This window comes from Diceros bicornis, chromosome 16 (genome assembly GCF_020826845.1).
Source record: "Diceros bicornis minor isolate mBicDic1 chromosome 16, mDicBic1.mat.cur, whole genome shotgun sequence".
NCBI lineage: Eukaryota > Metazoa > Chordata > Mammalia > Perissodactyla > Rhinocerotidae > Diceros > Diceros bicornis.
The window spans coordinates 44,796,395-44,817,580 of record NC_080755.1 but is presented as its reverse complement, the minus strand read 5'-3'; the positions used below and the strand labels follow the sequence as shown (position 1 = coordinate 44,817,580).

The window sequence follows — 21,186 nt, the reverse complement described above, 5'->3', positions numbered from 1 at the left end:
GATTAAAGGCGGGTTTCATCTGTCACATTTCTTTTTATCACAAGACACTTTGAGAAAGCAAAAATGGAAGAGGGGTGTGATATTAAATGGGTTCTACATCACACCTGAGGGTACAGAACAGATTTTTTTTTTCACCCAAGCAAAGCTGCCTGTTACCTTTTAGTAGTGACTGGTTTATTGACTGCTAATGCTTTAAAAATGAGATTAAATCAGGCCCATGGTCTTTATTACGAGGAAGATATATGCCTCTTGTGCATTCCAGTGGTTTGGCGATCTTAACCTCAGCAGACATAACATTGATGTATGTTGTGTTGCCAAACAGCAGGGTAAGTGTTTAAAATGCTGTGAACAGGCTTATTGCCTTGAAATGATACAATCTAATATTAGATTGTAACTCAGTGACTGAATCTGCCAGCCTATCCTTATATAGAATACAAAAGTCGAAGCCACTTTATTTTAATATCTCTCAGGGAAGGACTCGTTCTTCATTTCACCATTAAAACAGAACACATAAAAGTGAATCTGGATTGCAGGAAAACTGAAACCACAACATACCAGGCCATTTTCATTAACAGCGCATATGCATCTGCCTTTTGGATAGGGCGTTGAAATGCCAGCCCAATTCATTCAAATCAGCAGAGCTTCCTTAGTATTGTGGGTGACTGACAGGTAGGATTTGAGAGTCCAGAAATTCTCAAATGACGAAAAATCAAATTGCACACTTTCCACTTCACTTGGAGCGTTCTGGGAAAGCAGCTTTTACCTTGATCCTCAGCACTTGTTCCTTTTAATCAATCGTAATTAACATAGACTCCTAGTCCTCTCCACACTTAGTGCTCATCAATCAAATTTCAGACACCCATCACTCAAAGGTCCCAGGTGGCTGATAACCGTGGTTTTCATGATCAGGATGCTATCTCACGTGTCTCCTGAGTAAAGGGGACTTTCTGCATCCATGCTTCAATCTGTCATTGCTAAAGCAGGTGGGGTACCACTAAGTAGATTGACCAACCATCCTAGTTTTACCTGGGACTGAGGGGTTCTCAGGATGCGCTACTTTCAAGTGGTAAAACGAGGTCATTCCAGGTTAAACCAGGATGGTTGGCCACTGCATCACCAGGTGAGGATCCTGCCTGCCAGGACACTTTCGCTCAGGAACAATTTGGTTTAACTGAATAGGAAAGAGAGTTCTTGGTGGGGAAAGAAGCCATAAAAGAGTGGCATGAAGCTGGATTTATGGGCTGATCACCTATCTATGAAATCTAATTTTTTATACCATCACCTGACAAAATCACCTCTTTCAGATTTCCACTTTGTTGCCCCTTCACTGGAAGAGTGCATGGGCGTGGTGGTCCTGCCTGATTGTCCTGGCATATGTCATTGCTGCAAATGAACCCTCATTCTCATCAGTCTTCCAGGATACAGGCTAAATGGGACCTGGGAAAGGAAACCCCTATCAAATGACTAAATAATGGTCTATCGGTTCAATTTTTTTACTGAGAACAAAAGATGAAGTTTGAAAGCAGCCTTTCAAATCTGTTTACCCATTTGAAGGCCTAAATTTATTTCAGATTGGATCCATTTGCTTTGCTTTGTGTCCCATTTCAAAATTTAAAAAACAAAACAAAAAAAAATCAAAGCCCAACTTTTAGCCAAAACATAGAAATGAGTAACAATTTGGTTCCTCTCCCTACAGGTCTAACACTGCAGGGGTGAAAAGAAATAGTTATGAGCTGCCCTCTAACCAAAATAAGTGGGGCAGAAATAGCAAAATCCAGGGACAAAATCCATCTAGAATATTCAATACTGTTTTTTCAGGGTCTACTCCACTTCAAAATATCCAGATGAAAAGAAAAAGTGTCCATCTTGTTACTCAGTTATTGAGTCAACATATTACTAAGCATTCAGATATTTGTAATCACTAATAGAAATTGTGATCTCATTTGGATATGTATATGTTGCAGGTTAAGCCATTATAATTAAAATAAAATTCACTGCTCTGAAGGCCAAAAAATAAATTAACTCTGCAAAATTTCAGCATTAATGATGTTATAAAATGAATTAATTAGGAAATTATTTTTCTACCAATGAAAAGTCCTCCCTTAGACATAAGCAGCGGATCAACTTAAGCCAGACTTTATTTTGAAAATTCTCATAATGCTATGTTAATTGTTTAGATCTCCCTTGTTTGCCAAGCTAATTTTAGGGGAAAAGTCAGTCAAGACCATGAGGGAATAAATAAGCATATATCTTTTTGCTGTTGTTGTTGAGGAAGATTGGCCCTGAGCTAATTTCCAACCCCAATCTCCTCTATTTTTGGTATGTGGGCTGCCGCCACAGCAAGGCTTGATGAGCTGTGCGTATGTCCCCACCCGGGATTCGAACGTGTGAACCCCAAGCCACCCAAGCAGAGCACGTGAAATTAACCACTATGCCACCAGACCGGCCCCAGGCATATATCTTTTTTACATTTTTCCTTTATCTTAAAAATGTGCATCATGTCTGCAAAGATTATTTTCTTATCTCAAAAAAGGAATAAGAAGAGATGGGGAAAGAAGACGAGGATAAGGAAGAAACCACTTACCTGCTACTGCAACTCTTGCTGTCCGACTAATGATTGACCCAGAATCTCCTAAGGATGCCTCGCACTGGTAAAGTCCCTCATCTGGTTTATGGTGCCTGGAGTGAAGTATGTTTTGTATTGAGAGAGACCCATTCAGAAGTTGCTGCTTCCTTTCGTCCATTCCCAAGTCTAGGTGGATGCCATCTTTCTTCCACTTGATAACTGGGACTCCTCGCTCAGATTCTGCAGAGCAGTTCAGGAGGACATTCCCTCCCCGCATTGTGATGGCATCAGAGGGTTCCGCTAGGAAGCGCAGTGATGTGAAAGCCTTAATCTGGAAACCTGGAACAAGAAAGCACAGGGAAATATGTTCACTTCTTCAAATAGATCTCAGGCTTAAATCCCCTGCTTTTTCTTTACAAAACTTTTTCAAAAAAAGCTGGAGGCTATGAAAAATGTCCAAGAAAAAATGAAACTAAAAGTCGAGAATCTTGAGTTAGACAAGTGAAAAAGTGCCCAACTGAAGAAACCACAATTAATCAAACAACTGGCCCAAAAAGTAATAATATGAAAAATTAAGAATTCATACAAATCTTGGCGTTGCCATCACCACATATCAGTCAGTACTTGAAAATTTAGACAGAATAAAGCTAATATTTTCTAAATAAAACTAGATATTTTAAAGTAACAATGGTTAGTGGTGGGGTAGCTAAGATTTAGGGGATATTTCTATCTCTGCATTCTGATTATAGTATCTATTAAATTCTTAAAAATCTACTCAGATGTGGTGTTTCATTAACAAAAACACCCAACTCTGAACAGAGTGGAAAAAGTTATTAGAACAAAGCTCAGGTGGTAAAATAGGTAGGAAATTCCACTTGAAGAAGTCAGTCAATAAAATTACTACCTAAAATCACAAATCCCTGATGTGTCTTAATTTCCATAGAAATGTTGCTCATGAGCCAAGAAATCTAAGTAAATATTACAGTTGGATTTTTTTTCGCATAAATGAACACAAGAAATCAACAGGAGGAAGAGAAAGTCATTTAAGAATCCTGAGGGGCTGCAACAAGCATAATTAGTTAAGGTATATTCTTCTCAGGGCTGGCAGTATAGCATTTGGAAGAACGCTTGGTTGTTGAATCAAAGACTTTGCTGAGGTCTCAGCAGGTCATCAGGCTCACCCTTTCCTCAGACAGGTGTATACCTAAATCATTCAAGTTAAATTACTTTCAATTTCATTTTTAATGATCTGTGGGGCTAAAGATCCTGCAATGTCCCTTGGTATCTTGTTTTCAATATTTAATCATTCTTGTATTTAACTGAATTTTCTTGCTTCCATTTAATCTCATTTTCTCCTGAATTGCCTTGTGTAAAAATGCAGAGGAGATGTAAGAACGCTTTATTCTTTTAAAGCAACATGTAATTTCTTTAAAAATACTCCCTAAGTTGTGTTTTATCCTTCATTTTCCTCAGGATAACAATCCCAACTTCATTAGCTTCCTTAATTTTTCTGTCACGGGAACAATTTTTATTTTACTTTATAAAAACTGTCCAGTTTTCTGTCATTTATAAGATAGGCATCTAAATGGCTTATAATCAATACTCTCGTAAAGGATGGACCCATGCCAGCTCCAATGGAGAGAATTATTCCTAGCCTTGTATACTGTACTTTCCAGTATGCAAGGATACTGGACTTGTATTTTCCAGTGAAGATAAAGCTGAATAGCTTCTCATTGTTTCTCTATGGTCTTATCTGCCATCGTCCCACACACCCAGTTTTTCTGCACCTTATATTTGAAGTCTGTTACTTTACCCTTTGTGTTTAACTTTGCCCAGTGAACTGCATCATTCATTGTCACACACTCATTTCACCCAACCAGGTCATTTACCCAAAGAAAGCAGTTGGAACTTTCCTCAAATAAATATAAATTGTAAAACAACAGTGCCCATTTAAGTCTACCACAAATGATACTGGTAAAAATCCCAAAAGATGTGGCCTGGCCCCCTCACTTTCTAATAAGCTACTCCTCCCCACAGAGCCTTAGTGTAGCCAATCTAATTACTGCCCGTTCTTCTAGTGGAAAGTACATCAAATTGAGAGTCTGGATGTTTAGCCCTCGGTCCTGGTTTTATTACCTAAGGATCTGTGACTCAAACAAGTCTTTTAAGTCCTGAGAACCTCAGTTCCTTCATCTGTAAAATGAGGTCATTGAACGAGGTGATCTCTAAATTCAACATCCAGTTTGGAGACTTTCAGAACTAGCATGAGTCGAAAGCATCCATCAAATGAACCCTGCTCTAAGCTTATTGAGATGCAGACTGATTTTGCTAAAAATGGCTCCCCCATGTCTACATGACATCCTCCTTTACAAGAAAAGAAACACAAGTTAGTGAACACCCAGCTTGAGACACACCAAGGATGAGAAAGCAGAAAGAAGTTCTAATGTCCTTGAATGTCAAGATATTTCACTGGGTAATATCTGCAATTTCCATAGCATTAATAAGGTAGAAATAAATTTAGAATTCAAGATCAGGCAACTATATTAAAAAACATTGATTGCTTTTTTGTTCTTCCTGTGGCCTATATTTTAAACAACAGCCTCATGTAGAACACTTTATGTCACAGAACACACACTACATTTAACGCAGCTGTTTATGACAGCATGTTAATGAGCATATGTGCCCATTATCACAAATAAATAATCCACTTAATCTGAAACAAGGAGGTTATGACAGTTTTCAGTGCTGTGAGTACATAATTTAGGAAAGCTAAATAAAGATTAACTTTTCTTCAATACAATTACCCTTGCAGTTCACTGGCAATTTGAGCTTTTGTACTTCTTATAACAATTACATTTTGAATATATGGCTCTGGAATAAAGGTACCTCACCACTTTAAGTAACTTGCGTTACTGAGTTTTAGTAATGGACTCAAGCAAATAGAATCTATCGAGAATAATAGATATGTCTCCAATGGTCTCCTTTTGAAAGTTTCAGCCCATGTTAGGCATAAGTTGCCTCCATTCCCTTGGGAAGTAGTTCACACAGGCTTAAGAAATGTCCCACTGATACATTACACTGACTTCAATTTAGGTTACCCTCCTCCCTCTTCTCTTACAATACTATTTCTTCTTGGAGGGATTTTGCCTACCAATATACATTCTCTTAATATGAAATAATTTTATCAAATTGTTTCATCCAAGAATCAATCTGAAATCAACTACACTGATTTAATGTATGAAGAGAGGAAGATAGAGAGATGATAAAACTGAAGAAGACAGAGAAGTAGAGATAACTTTTGGAGCTTGTAGCTCAAAAAGTTGAGGCTGGAATTGGGCAGTCAGAGTTTGATGAGGGTATAGATCTCCTAAGGAATAGACGAAAGAAATAATCAGAAAGTGACAGAAGAGTGCTTTTGAAGAGTCAAAATGAAACTACCTACTTCAAAATTTTACAGAGGATTTTACATTAAAATAACAATGGTGAGAATTTCACCTGGAAGGAAGCCAACTGGAGAAGTTTCTGATTTGTTTTGGTTTGGTTTTATTTTTAAGAGGCTGGTGGTCATTCTGTTGAACCCTCAAACAGCAACATTTCTAAGCCTTCTTTCATAAAAGAATCAATCCTTTTGGCCTGATGTAAAATTGTGTAAGGCAATTATATTTTGGAGAAATATACTTAAGAGTACCAAAATCCCATCCACTAAGAAACTCGTACAACTGAATCTGATACCAGAGTAGATGATGAGAATGAGTAAGCCTCCAGCCCTCTCTCCCTTCAAATGTTGGCTTGGGAAGATTTCTAATCTTCTTTGGCTAGGATTTAGGCATATAGGCATATATGCATTTAACTAATTGGTATATTTTCTTATCTATGTCATTCTGAGAAAAAGTAATATGTGTCATCTCGTCATTCAACATTATTCCTTTTTTTCTTTTTCTTCTTCTGAAAGATGATAGTTTACAAGCAGATCCCAACACAGCCAAAGATTCAATGTTTACCAAATGAAGATACAGAGCAGAGCCTACTCTTGAGGAGTGACCCAAAGGAGAAATATTAACCTCTATTTGCTCTAGTTTTGTCAGACATAAATAAGCATCAGAGGTAATACTGTTAGCGATATTCTAAGTTTATATTAATTGAGTATCTAGAGATAGAAATGATCCTTAATGTATTTTAGACCCTCACCAAAATGATCAAACAGTAAAAATGTTTCTGTAAGCTTAAGTCCCTTTGTGCTTGCTCTCTTTATCATATCCTTGTTAATTTCAAAGACCATTCAGACACAGAGGCAGACTAACTTAGAATGGTTTTTTTAAGGTATGACATTTTATCTACAATATCAAACATTGTTAAGTGTGAAAAATAATTCCCGATGGAGTCAGAAATTCCTTTCCAAGTCCAAAATGTAAAAGCTTCTGGCTAAAGCAATAAAAGCTAAAAATTAAATTTATGAAAAGTAGCATGGAAGTAAAAAGAAGCTCTTAAAAGATTTTAAGATTAGAAAATGTCATACAAATCCCCATAGAACTTGCTTTGCATAGTTTTATCTCTTTCAAATTACAAAAACTTTCACTTTGGGATGCTTGGAGATTCTGATGTTCCCTGAATTCTTGTAATCAACCCAGAAAACTCTGCTATCATTTTCTCTTAGAAATATAGGCTACTGCATTTGTTTCACTTGTGTTATGATAAAGAAACAGATCTCCATTGAAGGAAATTCAAATTATTCCATAGATGATGGAATATTATCCATTTTCAATTCATCAAACATCAGTTACATGTACAATTGTAACTCTGGCCGTCAGCCCTAGCAAGAACTTATAATGTTTGTGAGGCTATGCGATGGAGTGGCGGATTTAAAAAACAAAACAGAGAAATTGTGAATTAATAGAACCCCTAACTATATGTGAAGTTTCCTAGGTTTAGGAGATCAGGATATAAATTCTGAAACAGTGGTTCTCAAACTACAGTCTCTAGACTAGCAACAGCAACACCACTGGGGGACTTGTTAGAAATGCACCACCTCGGGCCCCACCCCAGACCTACCCAAATGATAACTCCAGAGGTAAAGTCCCACAATCTGTGCTTTAAGAAGCCTTCTAGGGGATTCTCACATTCACTAACGCTTGAGAACTGCTTCTCCAAAACATCTGGTGGCCTGGACTACAGCATGGGGGTCCTTGTGTTCTTTGGACTGTCTTGCTATAATTTTCCATATTTGAGGAAATTGTGCAATTTGGGTCAATTATCTTTCTAAGTAGGGAGATGATGTTATGAGGATGATCCAGGAAGGCAAATAATTGAACACTTTTCAACACATATTTTATTAATATTTATTATACATTTCTCTTTGGAAGGCTGAAGAAAAGTGGGAAAATGACCAAGAAAGAGGGCTATTGTTGATCATTCCTTGTGTTTCCTCTCTTGTAACCAGTACTCTGTTTGGACCCCAAATGGCCATACTCCATTAATTAAAACTAAAATTCCACAGTCAATTGGACATTTAGAATGCTCCTTGGAATATCTATGGTTCTTCACAAAGGAGCTGTCAAAAGATTTCTTTTGACCAGTTACAATAGCTACAATCCTCGTGCAAAAGAAGTTTTGGTAAATATAGTATTCTTTATGAGATTTCATTTCTTTCATGACATTTTAGCTACACGGTATAATTATAGTGTTTTAAAATATTGGAACTCTAGACACATGCTCAGCTGACCTGCCCCTCAGTCCAGTTTAGTCTCTAGATGGGCAAATCCATGACAGCACTCACTCTGCTCTAGCTGGAGGGTGTACTGCATGTACTTCAAATTAATCCAGGACTTGAACTTCAGCAGCCCAGAGCGAGAAAGTGCATCTCACCAAAGCACCAGAACCACTGACCACTGGCATTTCTGTGCCGTATCAGTGCTTTTTTCCTACTCTGATAAGAAACATAGCAAAAATAATTGTCAAAAGGATGTGGTCAGATCTTTAAAAGATTGTGTGCATCCCAGGTCTTGCTAGAAACTAACATATTTTGAAGCCATTCAATCTCAAGGCAAGTTTCTATTACTACAAAATGGAAATTAGAAACGAATTAGATTTTGTGGAATTTATTCCTGAATTTAAATAATGCAGAGGAAGACTTACTAGGAAGAGACACAGGTGCATTCTACTACGAGAATTTATTGTGTCATTAAAATGTAGGGAAGCTATGGATGAAAATTTAAATGAAAAATTTAAAGGATAGTTCAAGTTCCTCCCCCATGAGAGTTACCAGATTCAGCAAATAAAAATTAAAGACATCAGTTATATTTGAATTTCAGATAAACAACAAATAACACTTCAGTATAAATATGTCCTAAATATTTATATTAAATAAATATTGCACAAGACAGACTTGTACAACATTATTTGTTGTTTACTCAAAATTCAAATTTAACTGGGCAGCCTGTATTTTATCTGGTGCTCTATCTGCCATGAAATTATTTCCTTGAGATCATGGCAAAGGTAAGCCAATAGTATATGAATCCATACGACTCCACTCAGCTCTCACATGTCTACAGAGAAGAGTGAACTCTTGGAAAGCTACCATGATTGAATCAGGAAAAGTGATTTTAGTGTCAGGACATTTGCTGACCTATTCCAACACCACTGACTAGCCACGTAGAAAGGTCGCTGAACCTGATTTGTTCTTGACACAGCGATTCTTTTACAAGACAGGGAGCAAAATTCAGAAATATAAATACAAGATGTGGAGTTCAAGGAGCAACTGCACCAGCAGAAATCTCTTAGTGAGCCCACACAGCAACTCCACATCAGACGTTCTGAGCACATGGCATCTTCCACAAAGCACAGGATGCTTTGCCGAGATCTGAGGTTTATATAGGGCAAGAAGTGTGTGCCCCAGGCAACTGCCTGAGTGTCCTCTGGCTAAATCCAATGGTAAAGAAAAATGATAAGGGCTAAATTAGGGTTGGGGAGTATCTTCCTCAACCCTTTGCTGCTTCAAGAGCTAAATCTCTTAACCACAGCTTGATTTTGCTGTGTGATGCTGAGTAAATTGTAATGGGATTTTTTTCAGCTCAACAGGTAACATAGCCTGACATCTAGGTTATCATTCCCCGGGGCCTCATGCAAAATTAACACTTAAAAGAGAAACTTTGATGTAAGGCTTAATCTGCCCTGGGTTTGAACCTTTACCCTCCTCTCATTTTGGTAAAATATAAGCGGGCTTTCTCCTCCCTTGTGTTTTTTATCAGTCTTTCTCAAAGTAGGGAGATGGATGGCTTTTTATGAATGTACAACTGTCAACTAGAACACCAAGAAAAGTTATTCAGAGTATTTAGAACAAGTATCAGTTAACGAGTACCCAGTGCATAGGAATATCTCCATCTGGATAGCAGTGAAGAGTGAACAAGCATTGGACATGCCATTGTGAAGGGATCAATCGATTTTTAGAACTTTATTATTAATCAAGTTACCTCTATTTATTGTACACAAATAAGAAAACATGGACATAAAACCAAATAGTATAATAATTTCCCATAATCCTGCTCACCTCGTGATAGCCACTGTTAAGGTTTGTGTGCATTTCCTCCTAAGAAATTATTCAGTCCTGTCTCTCTTCCTCTTCATATAAGGACTCTAATTCCATCATAGGGACCCCACCATCACGACCCCATCTAAATCCAATTACCTCTCAAAGGCTCCGCCTCGCCTCTAAATACACACTGAGAGTTAGGGCTTAAACATGTAAATTTTGGGCAGACACAAACATTCAGTCCACAAGAGGCCTAGAGCAGTTATCTAGGGGAAGAACTCTACAGGGAGAGCAAAGAGCAAGTGCTAGGGCCCTGAGGTGAGAGTGTGATTGGCTTTTCTTGGGAATAGCAGGGAGGCCCACATGGCTGGGTCAGACTAAGGGAGAGGGGGAGTTCAAGGAGAGAAGCTCGAGAGGTCACAGGGAGGTGTGTAGGACCCTGTAGGCAAGCACAAGAACTTTGCTTTAACTCTGACAAGATGGGAACCTAGTGGAGAGTTTTGGTCAGGAGAGTGAAAAGGTCCAACCTATATTTAAAGCAGTAGTTCTCAACAGGAAAATATCTTGGACGCCAGGAAATATTGGGCAATGTCTGGAGACATTTTTGGTTGTCACAACTGGAAAAGGTGCTACTGGCATCTAGTGGGAAGAAGCTAGAGATGATGCTACACGTCCTACAATGCATAGGACAGCCCTTCACACGAGAGAGTTATCCAGTCCAAAACATCAAGAGTGCTGAGGTTGAGAAATCCCTTTCTAATAGGATCACCCTGGTTGCTGTGTTGAGAATAGCGGTCATTGGAAGAAGCAGGGAAACCAGTGAGGAGGTTACTTCCACAGTCCAGGTGAAAGATGATGCAATTTGGATTAAAGCATTGCAGTGGCAGAGGTGAGAAATGGTCAGATTCAGATCCATTTTAAAGGTGGAGCCAATGGGCTTGTGAGGAATTAGATATGGGTTGTTCAAAAAAGAAGAGTCCCAGATGACTCCAAGTAAATGAGTAGAGCAATTTATATAATTTATATGCAAAAAACACACACTGTCTGTTGCAAAAGAAAGCTCTCAGCACAAGGAGTTAGGAAACTTGAGTTCTTTGTCTAATTCTGTCACTCACTAGCCCTGTGTGTGTGGGCTACACCACTGGGAATCACTGTACTCATCAATAAAACAAGGATTTGGACTAGATAACTTCTAGCTGTCTTCAGCTCTAACAGTATAAGTCTATGAGTTCACACCTATTAATCTTGCTACTTACAAAAAAATTAGCCTCAAAGTTAGGAGTAAAATTGTTATATGAAGAGATTTGCTATAATCACACTGTGATCAGTGTATCAGAGACTTACATGAGACCACAAAGAGGTGCAGTTACTGAAGGTGCCAAGACACCAAAGACCCACCTCCTTGTCTATAAAATAGAGAGAGTCTAATCTTTTCTCCTGAAGATAAAAGACTGCAGAGGTCACTCTGTCTACAAAGTACTGGCTGCTTTATTATGATTCATAAGAAATTAAGTATTCATCTTGTGGAAACTACTGTTACAAATATGAAGGATTAATTCCATAAATGTCTGACAGGTCCAGGGAAAGCCTTAAAAATTCAGCAAACCTCATGGTTGACATTGTGGTATAAAGTCTGATGTGGGGACCCATATTGATAAAACATATGTGTTATAACAAGTCAAATTTTCTCAAAACGGAGGCCAAACAGTGGTTTTCATTAAAATGCTGTCATTCATTTTGTCGTGATATTTACTGTATCTTGTCTCAGCAGAAAGGTGATATTTTCCTGTTTAGCCCATGAATGATATCAAGAAGTAAAACCCATGATGATTAGAGAAACATCAACTTGGAACTGTTAGCCAGTGAGCTTTAAATCGCTCAGGAGTTCAGCATTTATTAAAGGACTCTCTCGGCCGGCCCTGTGGCTTGGTGGTTAAGTGTGCGAGCTGCGATGCTGGCGGCCTGGGTTCGGATCCCGGGTGCGCATCGAGGCACCACTTCTCCATCCATCCTGAGGCTGAGTCCCACATACAGCAACTAGAAGGGTGTGCAACTATGACATACAACTATCTACTGGGGCTGTGGGGGGAAAAATAAAATAAATGAAATTAAAAAAAAAAAGGACTCTCTCAAACAATTTGTTTTATTAAATGGTGATTTAAGGTTCAATGGGAGATGACTTGGAGAACAAGGATGAAGTCTTCATGGAGGGTCAGGACCATAAGGGGACTCTTGAACGCTAGATATGCAACATATGCATGATTTATGTGAACTTCAAGGGTGAAGGAACTACGTGTCTCTCACCTAAAGGAAACTAAAAGATGAAGAAATATATATGTATTTCTCACCTAAAAAGGACTTATTGCATGCATGAGTTAGTTGTTGCAATTTCCAGAAATGTTCTAACAAGAGCCTTTCCTAGAATCTTTGGACCCAACATACTAGCAGTAGGGGGCCAGTTTTGAAGGCACCCTGTGCCTGCATGGTAGTTCAGGGTTGAATATGGGTGGGCCAAGGAATGATTGACCCCACTAGATCTATACTTTTAAAAATACATTATTCAAATGTATAAAATCAAATTGATACTTGAATGCCTGGAAAGTCCCTATTGGATGGAATCTTGAAAATTCTCTAGACTGAATCTTTCATAAATTCTTTGCTGGCAGAGTCCTACTACAGACACCAAACACAGCATAGGGCAAAGACTCTTCTAGGAGCTACATTCATTACATTACAAGTGACTCTCAGTTTACTTGATTTCCAATATGGTGTGACTTCCAGTAATATCTTAGAACTAGTTATAAATCTTAAGCCAATTAAATAATGAGCATTAATTTTCATCAGGTTCTCATTTCACAAAATGGAAAAGTTAGACACAGGCCTGTGCAGAGATAGAAGGTCTCACTGAGTAGTAGTGACAGTCCCAGCTCTTAGAAGTGATAGCTCTTTATTCTGCCTCTCTTGTGGCTCTATTCTTTCTATCACATATCATATTTATGAGAATTTCTTCCTTTTAATACTGCAAACTCCAAGGGATCAGAACTAAGTTGTATTTGTCTCTCTATCTTACACAACCCTTAGCAGTCTTTATCTATCTCAGAGGTATTTAATACATATTTATTGAATAAACTTATATAGAAAAAAACATGAATAATTTAGGAAAATTACCTAAATTGGTGAAAGAAAATAATAACAGAGGTGAAAAAGAAATTAGACTTAATTCTCCTAGGTTGGCTGTGAATGACAGAGATGACTCAATATTACTGTCAATGAAACCAAAAATTATCAATATCCATATTGCTAACATTACCTTGCATATTCTGAGGCAAGGTTGGCCAACTTTTTCTGTTAAGGACCAGATAGTAAATATTTTTCAGCTTTGTGGGCCAAGAGGCAACATTGAGGATATTATATAGATACTTATATGATGATTTAAAAGGTAACCATTTAAAAATGTGTAAACCATTATTGAAAAAACAGGCAGAGGGCCAAATCTGGCCCTCCCTCAAGGCTGTAGTCTTTTAACACCTGTTCTAAGAAGATGATACTGATACTGCTGATTTCCAGTGAAGGAGATTAAAACTTGGAGCTGCCACTTTGTGCTAAACTCACTTCCCTCAACATTGCATTCCTCTTGGTAATGGATTACCATTTACAAAAGCTTTAACAAGAACATTTGATCTATAGGCTGTGCACATAGGTGAATTTTTTCATTATAGTCATGCATTCATTCACTCACACATATTATTAAACATCTATTAAGTGCTTACGTAGTTCCCCAGCTACCTGATTCCTTTCAACAGCCCTCTAGCTCAGGACCACAGACCATTTATTCCATCCTCTCTCTTCTTGTCCCTCTCCTTGCTGCCTCTGGACACTCCCTGGCCTGTTTAATGTCCCTGCTGCCTGCTGTAGCTATTCCAGAAGCTTAGCAGGGAGAGCAGTCGCGGAATTCTGTGGAAAATGTATTCTTCTAATTGCTGACGATATATAAAACACAAGCTATTATCATATCATCATTTACTAAAAAGCCCCAGAGAAAGGGAAAACAGTCTTGTTAACTTTTTTCATCTCACATGAATAAATATTCAAGGTGAAGGGAAAAGCTGTTTCTTTTGTTTTCTTATTGCAATTAAGCTAGAACAGTCTAGCACACTCTGCTGCAGCACAGTAGAGTTTTTCATTGGCTTTAAAAAGGCTACAAAATTTCAGTTATGAGTGATGAGTAAATCCTAGAGATCTACTCTACAGCCTAATGCTGACAGTTAACAATATTGTATTGTATACTTAAAAATTTGCTAAGAGGGTAGATCTTGCGTTAAGTGTTTTTAATCACAAAAATTGAAAAATTAAAAAAAATAGAGTAGGAGGAAACTTTTGGAGGTGATGGATATATTTATGGCATTGATGGTGGTGATGGTCTCATGGGTGTGTACTTATCTCCAAACTCATCAAGTGTGTATGTTAAATATATACAGCATTCTGTATATCAATCATACCTCAATAAAGTGGCTCAAAAATAAATAAATAAATAAAAGACTTCTGAATAACTTGCAGACCTGGAGAGCTAGGGAATTGTCATAGTATCACCGTCAGTGTCTTGTGGGTTCCTGAGTTTGTTTAACCACTTTTTACTATTCTTGGATAAGCTTTTTTCCAGGCGATTTTCATGTATTTATCTTATTTGACCTTTAACAAATTCCTTTCACATTGTCCCTGATTAAAAAAAAAAAAATCAGTAAGAATCAAAGCAAAGAAATGATCTTCAGTGCCACCATTAAGGAATAGTAAAAGCCTAAAATTTATCTAAATAATAAACAGCAGGTTCCCTTGAATGATAGAAACTGTAATTCCATTGAGTGGTCCAAGTCTTACCATAAAACAATCACAGTAAATTTATCCACAATTCTCAGATGAAAAGCAAAATGGAGAACAGAAAATGTGCTGAGTTTACTGATGGAGTACACAGGTCTCCATCTCAGATGTGGGCACCCCCCCAATTCATCAACCAGAGATAGTTTTTCCCCATAACCCATGACCCCAGAAAAATACATCTGCTCCCTCTCTAATCCTGCCCCACTTATGGGGTTCTCTCCTAACGCCTTTGGCTCTTCGAACCTCACATTACCTCAAGATCAGAAAAGCCAGGGACTTAATAGATGTCACTAGAACATAAAAAGGGGTTACTTTTTGTTATAGAGCATTTTGATTTGTATGATATGTACCAAGACTGTAATTTTGAAAACCATAATTAGTATAAATTTTAAATCATCTTAGCCAAACCTGTTACATTTTTAATGTAATCAAATAAATGAAATCACTGTCTCCCTTCTAATTCTTTTTATCTCCAGTTAAAAAACAGCATGAAAAATATGCCTTTGTTATTGCACAGCCAGGGGAATGAATGATATAGACATGAAAAGAACTGATAAGGATCAAAGTCACTTCCAGACAGTCAGAGCCATTCTCTTCTGCATGGGGTGGTCTGAGAGTGGGGGTGGGGGTGGAAGTTATTCACCACCTTAAATCATGTGTCAGAGTTACGTTAAGATTTGTTGAAGGTTTGCGTTATAGCTTACAAACGTAGTGTTCTCTCTTTCTCTATTTTTTCTTATATTTCTAGTAACTTACTTAGAGTTTACGTGGCAGCCTCCTTTGATTCTGTTGGTCAGAAAGAGATTGTTAACTTTCTTTTGCAGGTAGGGAAAAAGGCTCGGATAGGTTAACTATCTGGACCAAGGTTATATAGTTCAGAAGAGGATCTAGCAAGAACATCTAGATTGATCTTAATTCTAGTCTAAGTCTCATTCTATATCACCTTTCTTCTTCTTCATTTTCTGTTCCTTTCTTTTCTTCACACTGTATAAAAAGTAGAATACATATCCAAGTGGGGCCAAACCAGTTCAGAGGTGGAATAGACAAAACTACACAATATTAATTGAAATATTTAATACAGACTCCCCCTTAGCTACTGTGATTAAGAACATCCATCAAGCAGGGTTTGGGCCCTGAAACCTCCTGGTCATGTGAATATGTAATCTGGGAAGAGGGACGAAATATCAATGATTCTATGATATTCAAAATAACTTGCTATAAAATGGCTTATCAGACTATAGATTTTGTCACCCAGTCAGCCCTGGAAGGACGAGCTGAGGGTTAACACAGTGAGCATTGGCAGGAGAGGGTCTAGGATTGCCTGGGAAGGGCCCACATGAATGCAGTGGCTTTGCACTTCCAGCAAGAAACCGAAGATCCTGCATGCATATGGACCGTGGATGGGGGTGGTGGGGAAGGAGGCCCCCACATGCTAGAGGAGCAATATAAATCAGAAAAACTTTGTCCACTTTATTTCCTCTTCAGAGGTGTCCCTGAATCATGAAAAAAGCCTGGATTTATCCCACATAACTGAATCTATGAAGAACCAAGGCATTTAATCATCAGAATTTATAAGTATCAAAACACCCAACTTTTGATTTAGCCCAGAAAATTTGTATTGATCTACCACATATATTAACACCTGATGTACTACTTTCAAAGTCTAGAACTTTGCCTAAAATTTTGTTTAAATCCCTTTCCCTGTTTGCATTTACCAGTGATGAACACATAATAGATGATAAACAAAGTGTTGAGTGGTGTTAGTCTCAGGGAAAGAGACTATTTTACCTGTCTTTAACAAGCTTAATGAACCAAAGTGGAATAAAGGAAAGAGAGCGAACATTTTGAGCTTCTTTTAGTAATTACTTTCTACTGGGTCCGAAATTTGGTTCACCAGCTGCAGGCCTCAACTGTAGTCTCTCACTTATGGGCAAGCAGCACTCGAAGAAGCTCATAACCAGACTCTGCAAATTAAAGGCATTCACGGATGCTCACGTAGGCATCTCCAAGATATAAAGTCAGTAACAAAGTTGGTGAAGGTTTTAAAAATAGCTTTTAGATGAAATTGCTGTTGAACATCAGCACGTCAATCATTTTTACCATCATTGTAAAATAAAGTAAAATTTAACAAAAAATATATACAATATGAGGACAAAATAATCATGACACTGTACATTTTGCTCTCGGCTAATTTCAAACTAAATCACTAGAGTGATCTCTAGGATAATCACATAATTTTTTATACAAATCAGATACTTTTGAGACTGAAAGGAGACTGAATTTATAACTACGACATGACAACATGTATGAACTAGAATTGTTTTAGGCAACCTGGGACGTGTGGTCTCTGACTTGTCACTATTTTAAAGATGATACAGATGTTCAAATACTTGCACTCTGTTTTGAAATCCATTTATTTTTATCTGATGGCGAGAAATCTTGTCAGGCACTAGAAACATTCAGAATTAATTATATTGAGTTGTATATACATTTCTATTTCTGAGTTTTTAGTTAAATTTGTATTTAAAGAGAATTATTGCCTCTTTCTCACCTAAATGTTGTTTACTCATTAACGGAAACCTTTCTGGGTGGGGATAAAAGGCCAATGTTTATTGAAATACTTCCTAATAGTAACTGGAAAGGGATGGCTGCAGGCTCATCATACTGGCATGTAGCTGGAAATAAATTGAAAGCAAGTGATTAAAAATGTGTTGGGTCTGAGTGAAGGGGACTGTCAACCAAAAAGTATCACACCTCCCTGTCAGTCTGCAAAGTTACCATGAAAAATGACACATGAATCACGGTAGAAAGGATTGCAGCGACTTAGGCACTATTAACTCCACTGGCTTTGACCATGAAGAATAATGGTGGAATGAGGCACAAGAGCTGGGATCATAGGGGAAAGCCCTGTTCCATCACATTCAATGACTCACAGATCTATGCCCTTTTGCTTAATAGTGGTGGGTTCAATGCTTTGACACAGATAAATATGTTCAGAAAACCTTTCCGGTCAATGCTGACATCAGCAACTAACAGTTTAGCATGGCCATAGCTAAAAGCAGGAGAAATTTACAGAAGATTGACTTGGTATTTTTAGTTGCATTAATTATTAATTCATACATGATACTTTTTTGAAATTTATATAATACTAATGAATCTTCATTTGACCACATCAGGACAGTGTACAAGTAACTACCAGATAGTAAGAACATTAATTGGATTTTTGAAACTTTTCCTTTATAGGGGGGAAGAACAAGGGAACCAATACCTAAACCCATTACATGATTTAATTTTTAACTACCTGATGAAATTATTATTATATTAATTTTAGGGAGAAGAAAACTGAGACTGAAGTCTATTTGTATGTTGCCCAATGGATAAGTTTGAATTTGTCATATCCTTGACTCCACACTCCATTTCTGACTGTCAGATTTGTTTCTTTATATCAGGAGTCTGCAAATTTTTTTTTATAAAGGGCCAGATAGTAAATATTTTTCGCTATATGGAGCAACTAATCAACTCAACCACTGTAGCAGGAAAGCTGTCATAGAAGGTATGAAAAGAAATGGGTGTGGCTACAGATTCTCACCCTGCCCCCTGCTCTGAAGTAATCATCAGAAATGAAAGCAAAAAATACTAAACAAAATTATGTAACACACTAATAGTTGAGAATATCTTATACTGATGCCCCTGTAATACCTCCAGTAAATAAATCCTGGATAGGAAACAATCGTGTTTATTTCGGCATTCTCTAACCTTCTCTTTCAAAGCCCTTTGCCACCCACCACCCCCTGGGTATCCAGTGATTTCCTACTGGCTTAGGGTTCTCTTCTCAAAATGCCATCCAGCCCTACCCTTCCTGGCTGATTTTATATTCTAAATCCTCTTTTCTTCGGCTGCCCATTTTTAAAACCCATTCAAAATCACATCACCTGGTGGAGGAGAAGATTCAATAACTTTTACACACATTAAGGTATGATTGGCTAGAAGAGCTTAATATGGCAATTTAAGAATTATTGCAGTTTAGTAGAGGCCCATGCTTAATCAAACTCAGCAACTATTTATTAAGTCTCTATGCTAGATATTGGGAGTGGAGATGCTTATAAAGAAAGCACCTTATATCTAAAGCCATAAAATGATTTAGGCTCTAGTAAATCCGCTCCTAAGGAGCTACCTCAAGAAAATAATTCAATAGAGTAAAAATTACTGTATATACAAAAAAAAGCTCATTACCATGTTTGATATCATAGCAATTCAAGCTAAACAGAAATATATTAACTATTTAAATTAGAGAAATAGATAAGTTTATCACAGAACACAAATATAAAGATATATTGGGAAATAATCACAATTATCACTGTGAATATCAAGAAGAAACATGTAATAATAAGCAAGTCATTGTGGTAGATCTGTGGATGATTGGTTTGAGGGTAAAATTCCCTTTTGGCTACACCTCAAATAATGTCATGAAGTCAACCATTGATTGCCTGTGAAAGATCATTATACTGCATTAATGATTCAGTATGGTTCTAATGTACTCTGTACATGCATAAATACTTGTACACGTAAAGAGGAAATAATCTGTGGCTTCCTCATTCTAAACTCTTCTACTATAGAGGGACACTGCTGAAACCACATGGCCTCTGCCATATGACTGAATATCCTTGTTGTAATTGTTAACTATACCGTCTCTGAAAGACACAGACGTGCAACAGCTCTTCCTTTTTGTGCATTTTTTTCTTTCATTTTGAAGCCTACTCCTTCATTCCTCAGAGGCTGGTTAGCAATGCAATAAATTAATTTGTACTTTGGAGTGAACTCTTTAATCTTTTTTGTTCTCTCACCTCCCAATCAAATACACACTCTCGCATTTGCATGTATTAACATAATGAAACATTAATTACACAATGTCTAGGATAGGACAGGCAAATGCTTCAATCAATCTCAATAACTTGCATCAGGAAGGTGAAAAAACGCTGCCCAGCCTTATCAGGACCATATAACAGACACAAACACAGGCTTGGTGCCTGTTGTGGGTGTGATTTATAACCCACATCTGAAAACAAAAAGCAGAAAATTACAAGGAGACTAATCAATAACAATTATCTTAATGATAGATGGACAAATTTTATTCTTTTGTTGGGTGGTATTGCCAGCCTAGCAGTTTGTTTGCAACAGGGGATAAAGATTAAGCAGACTGCTCTAGAAAACAAATGAGGTCTGAAAATGCCTAATTCCTGGGGTGCAAAGAGTTGTTACATTATATGATTTCCCTCAAGAAACTGTGAGAGTTCATCTGAACAAGAGAAGGTAACTCCAAAATCCTTCCCACAGCTGTCTCCTAACCCTTCTAGGTTTTTGTTGGTCTTTCTGGACTCTCCCCACATATGTGTGTTCATCTGCTTAAGAAGGTCCAAATTCCACTAGTGTCAGCTGGCAGGGCCATAGTGCATGCTTACAGCCAGCATCAGCTCTGACTGATTGCTGCTGAGCTGTGCTACTTGTTAATTATGTAAAAATCGATACACAAGGGTACCATGTTTGGAACCCAGTACTTAAAAAATCTTCAATATTTCACGTAGTTTTCAAGAGTTTTTTTGCAAATTTCAATCATAGTGACATATATGTATTTGGGTCCATATAAGCCCAGTTTCTGTTGGATTTCTTCTTAGAACCATGGGAGATTGATAAGTAGAAAGGAAAAGAGAAGAACAAAGGATGCTATGGCATTTATGAAAGGGCATGCCTCTAGACCAAGATTTTTCAACATTGGCACCATTGACATTTTGGGCTGGACAACTGGATAATTCTTTGTTATGGGGTTGACCTGTGCATTGTAGGAAGTTTAGCAGCATCCCTGGTCTCTACTGACTAGATGCCAGTACCCTTTTCCCTCGCCTTCCAATTGTGAAGATCAAAACTGCCTTCAGGCATTACCAATGCCCCCCAGTGGGGGAGGGATAAAATCATCTCCAGTTGAGAACCACTGCCCTATACCCTTCTGTACAAGAATCATGTGTAATGTCATTAAAAAAAAGTTCATTAAAGCAAACTGCAAAAGATTATTTGGTTATGTAAAAATTTTCTTAAATATTCTTTGAGATAAGTGGATTCTACTCAGACTTTAAGTCAACACTTCAAGGCTTTTATAAAAAGACTGAAAGCTAAGAAACTTAAATTCTATTGCTGATGATCCCATCCTGCCTGCATGGCCTTGGGC

General features: G+C 37.6%; 1 protein-coding gene across 1 annotated transcript in view; it reads right to left on the bottom strand.

Annotated features, from left to right (window-relative positions):
- Positions 1-21,186, bottom strand: part of DCC (DCC netrin 1 receptor) — a 1,099,744-nt gene that overhangs the window by 719,388 nt on the left and 359,170 nt on the right. The window contains exon 2 of the mRNA XM_058557158.1: positions 2,585-2,905. Coding sequence (XP_058413141.1) covers positions 2,585-2,905 — 321 coding nt within the window. The remainder of the gene's footprint in view (positions 1-2,584; positions 2,906-21,186) is intronic.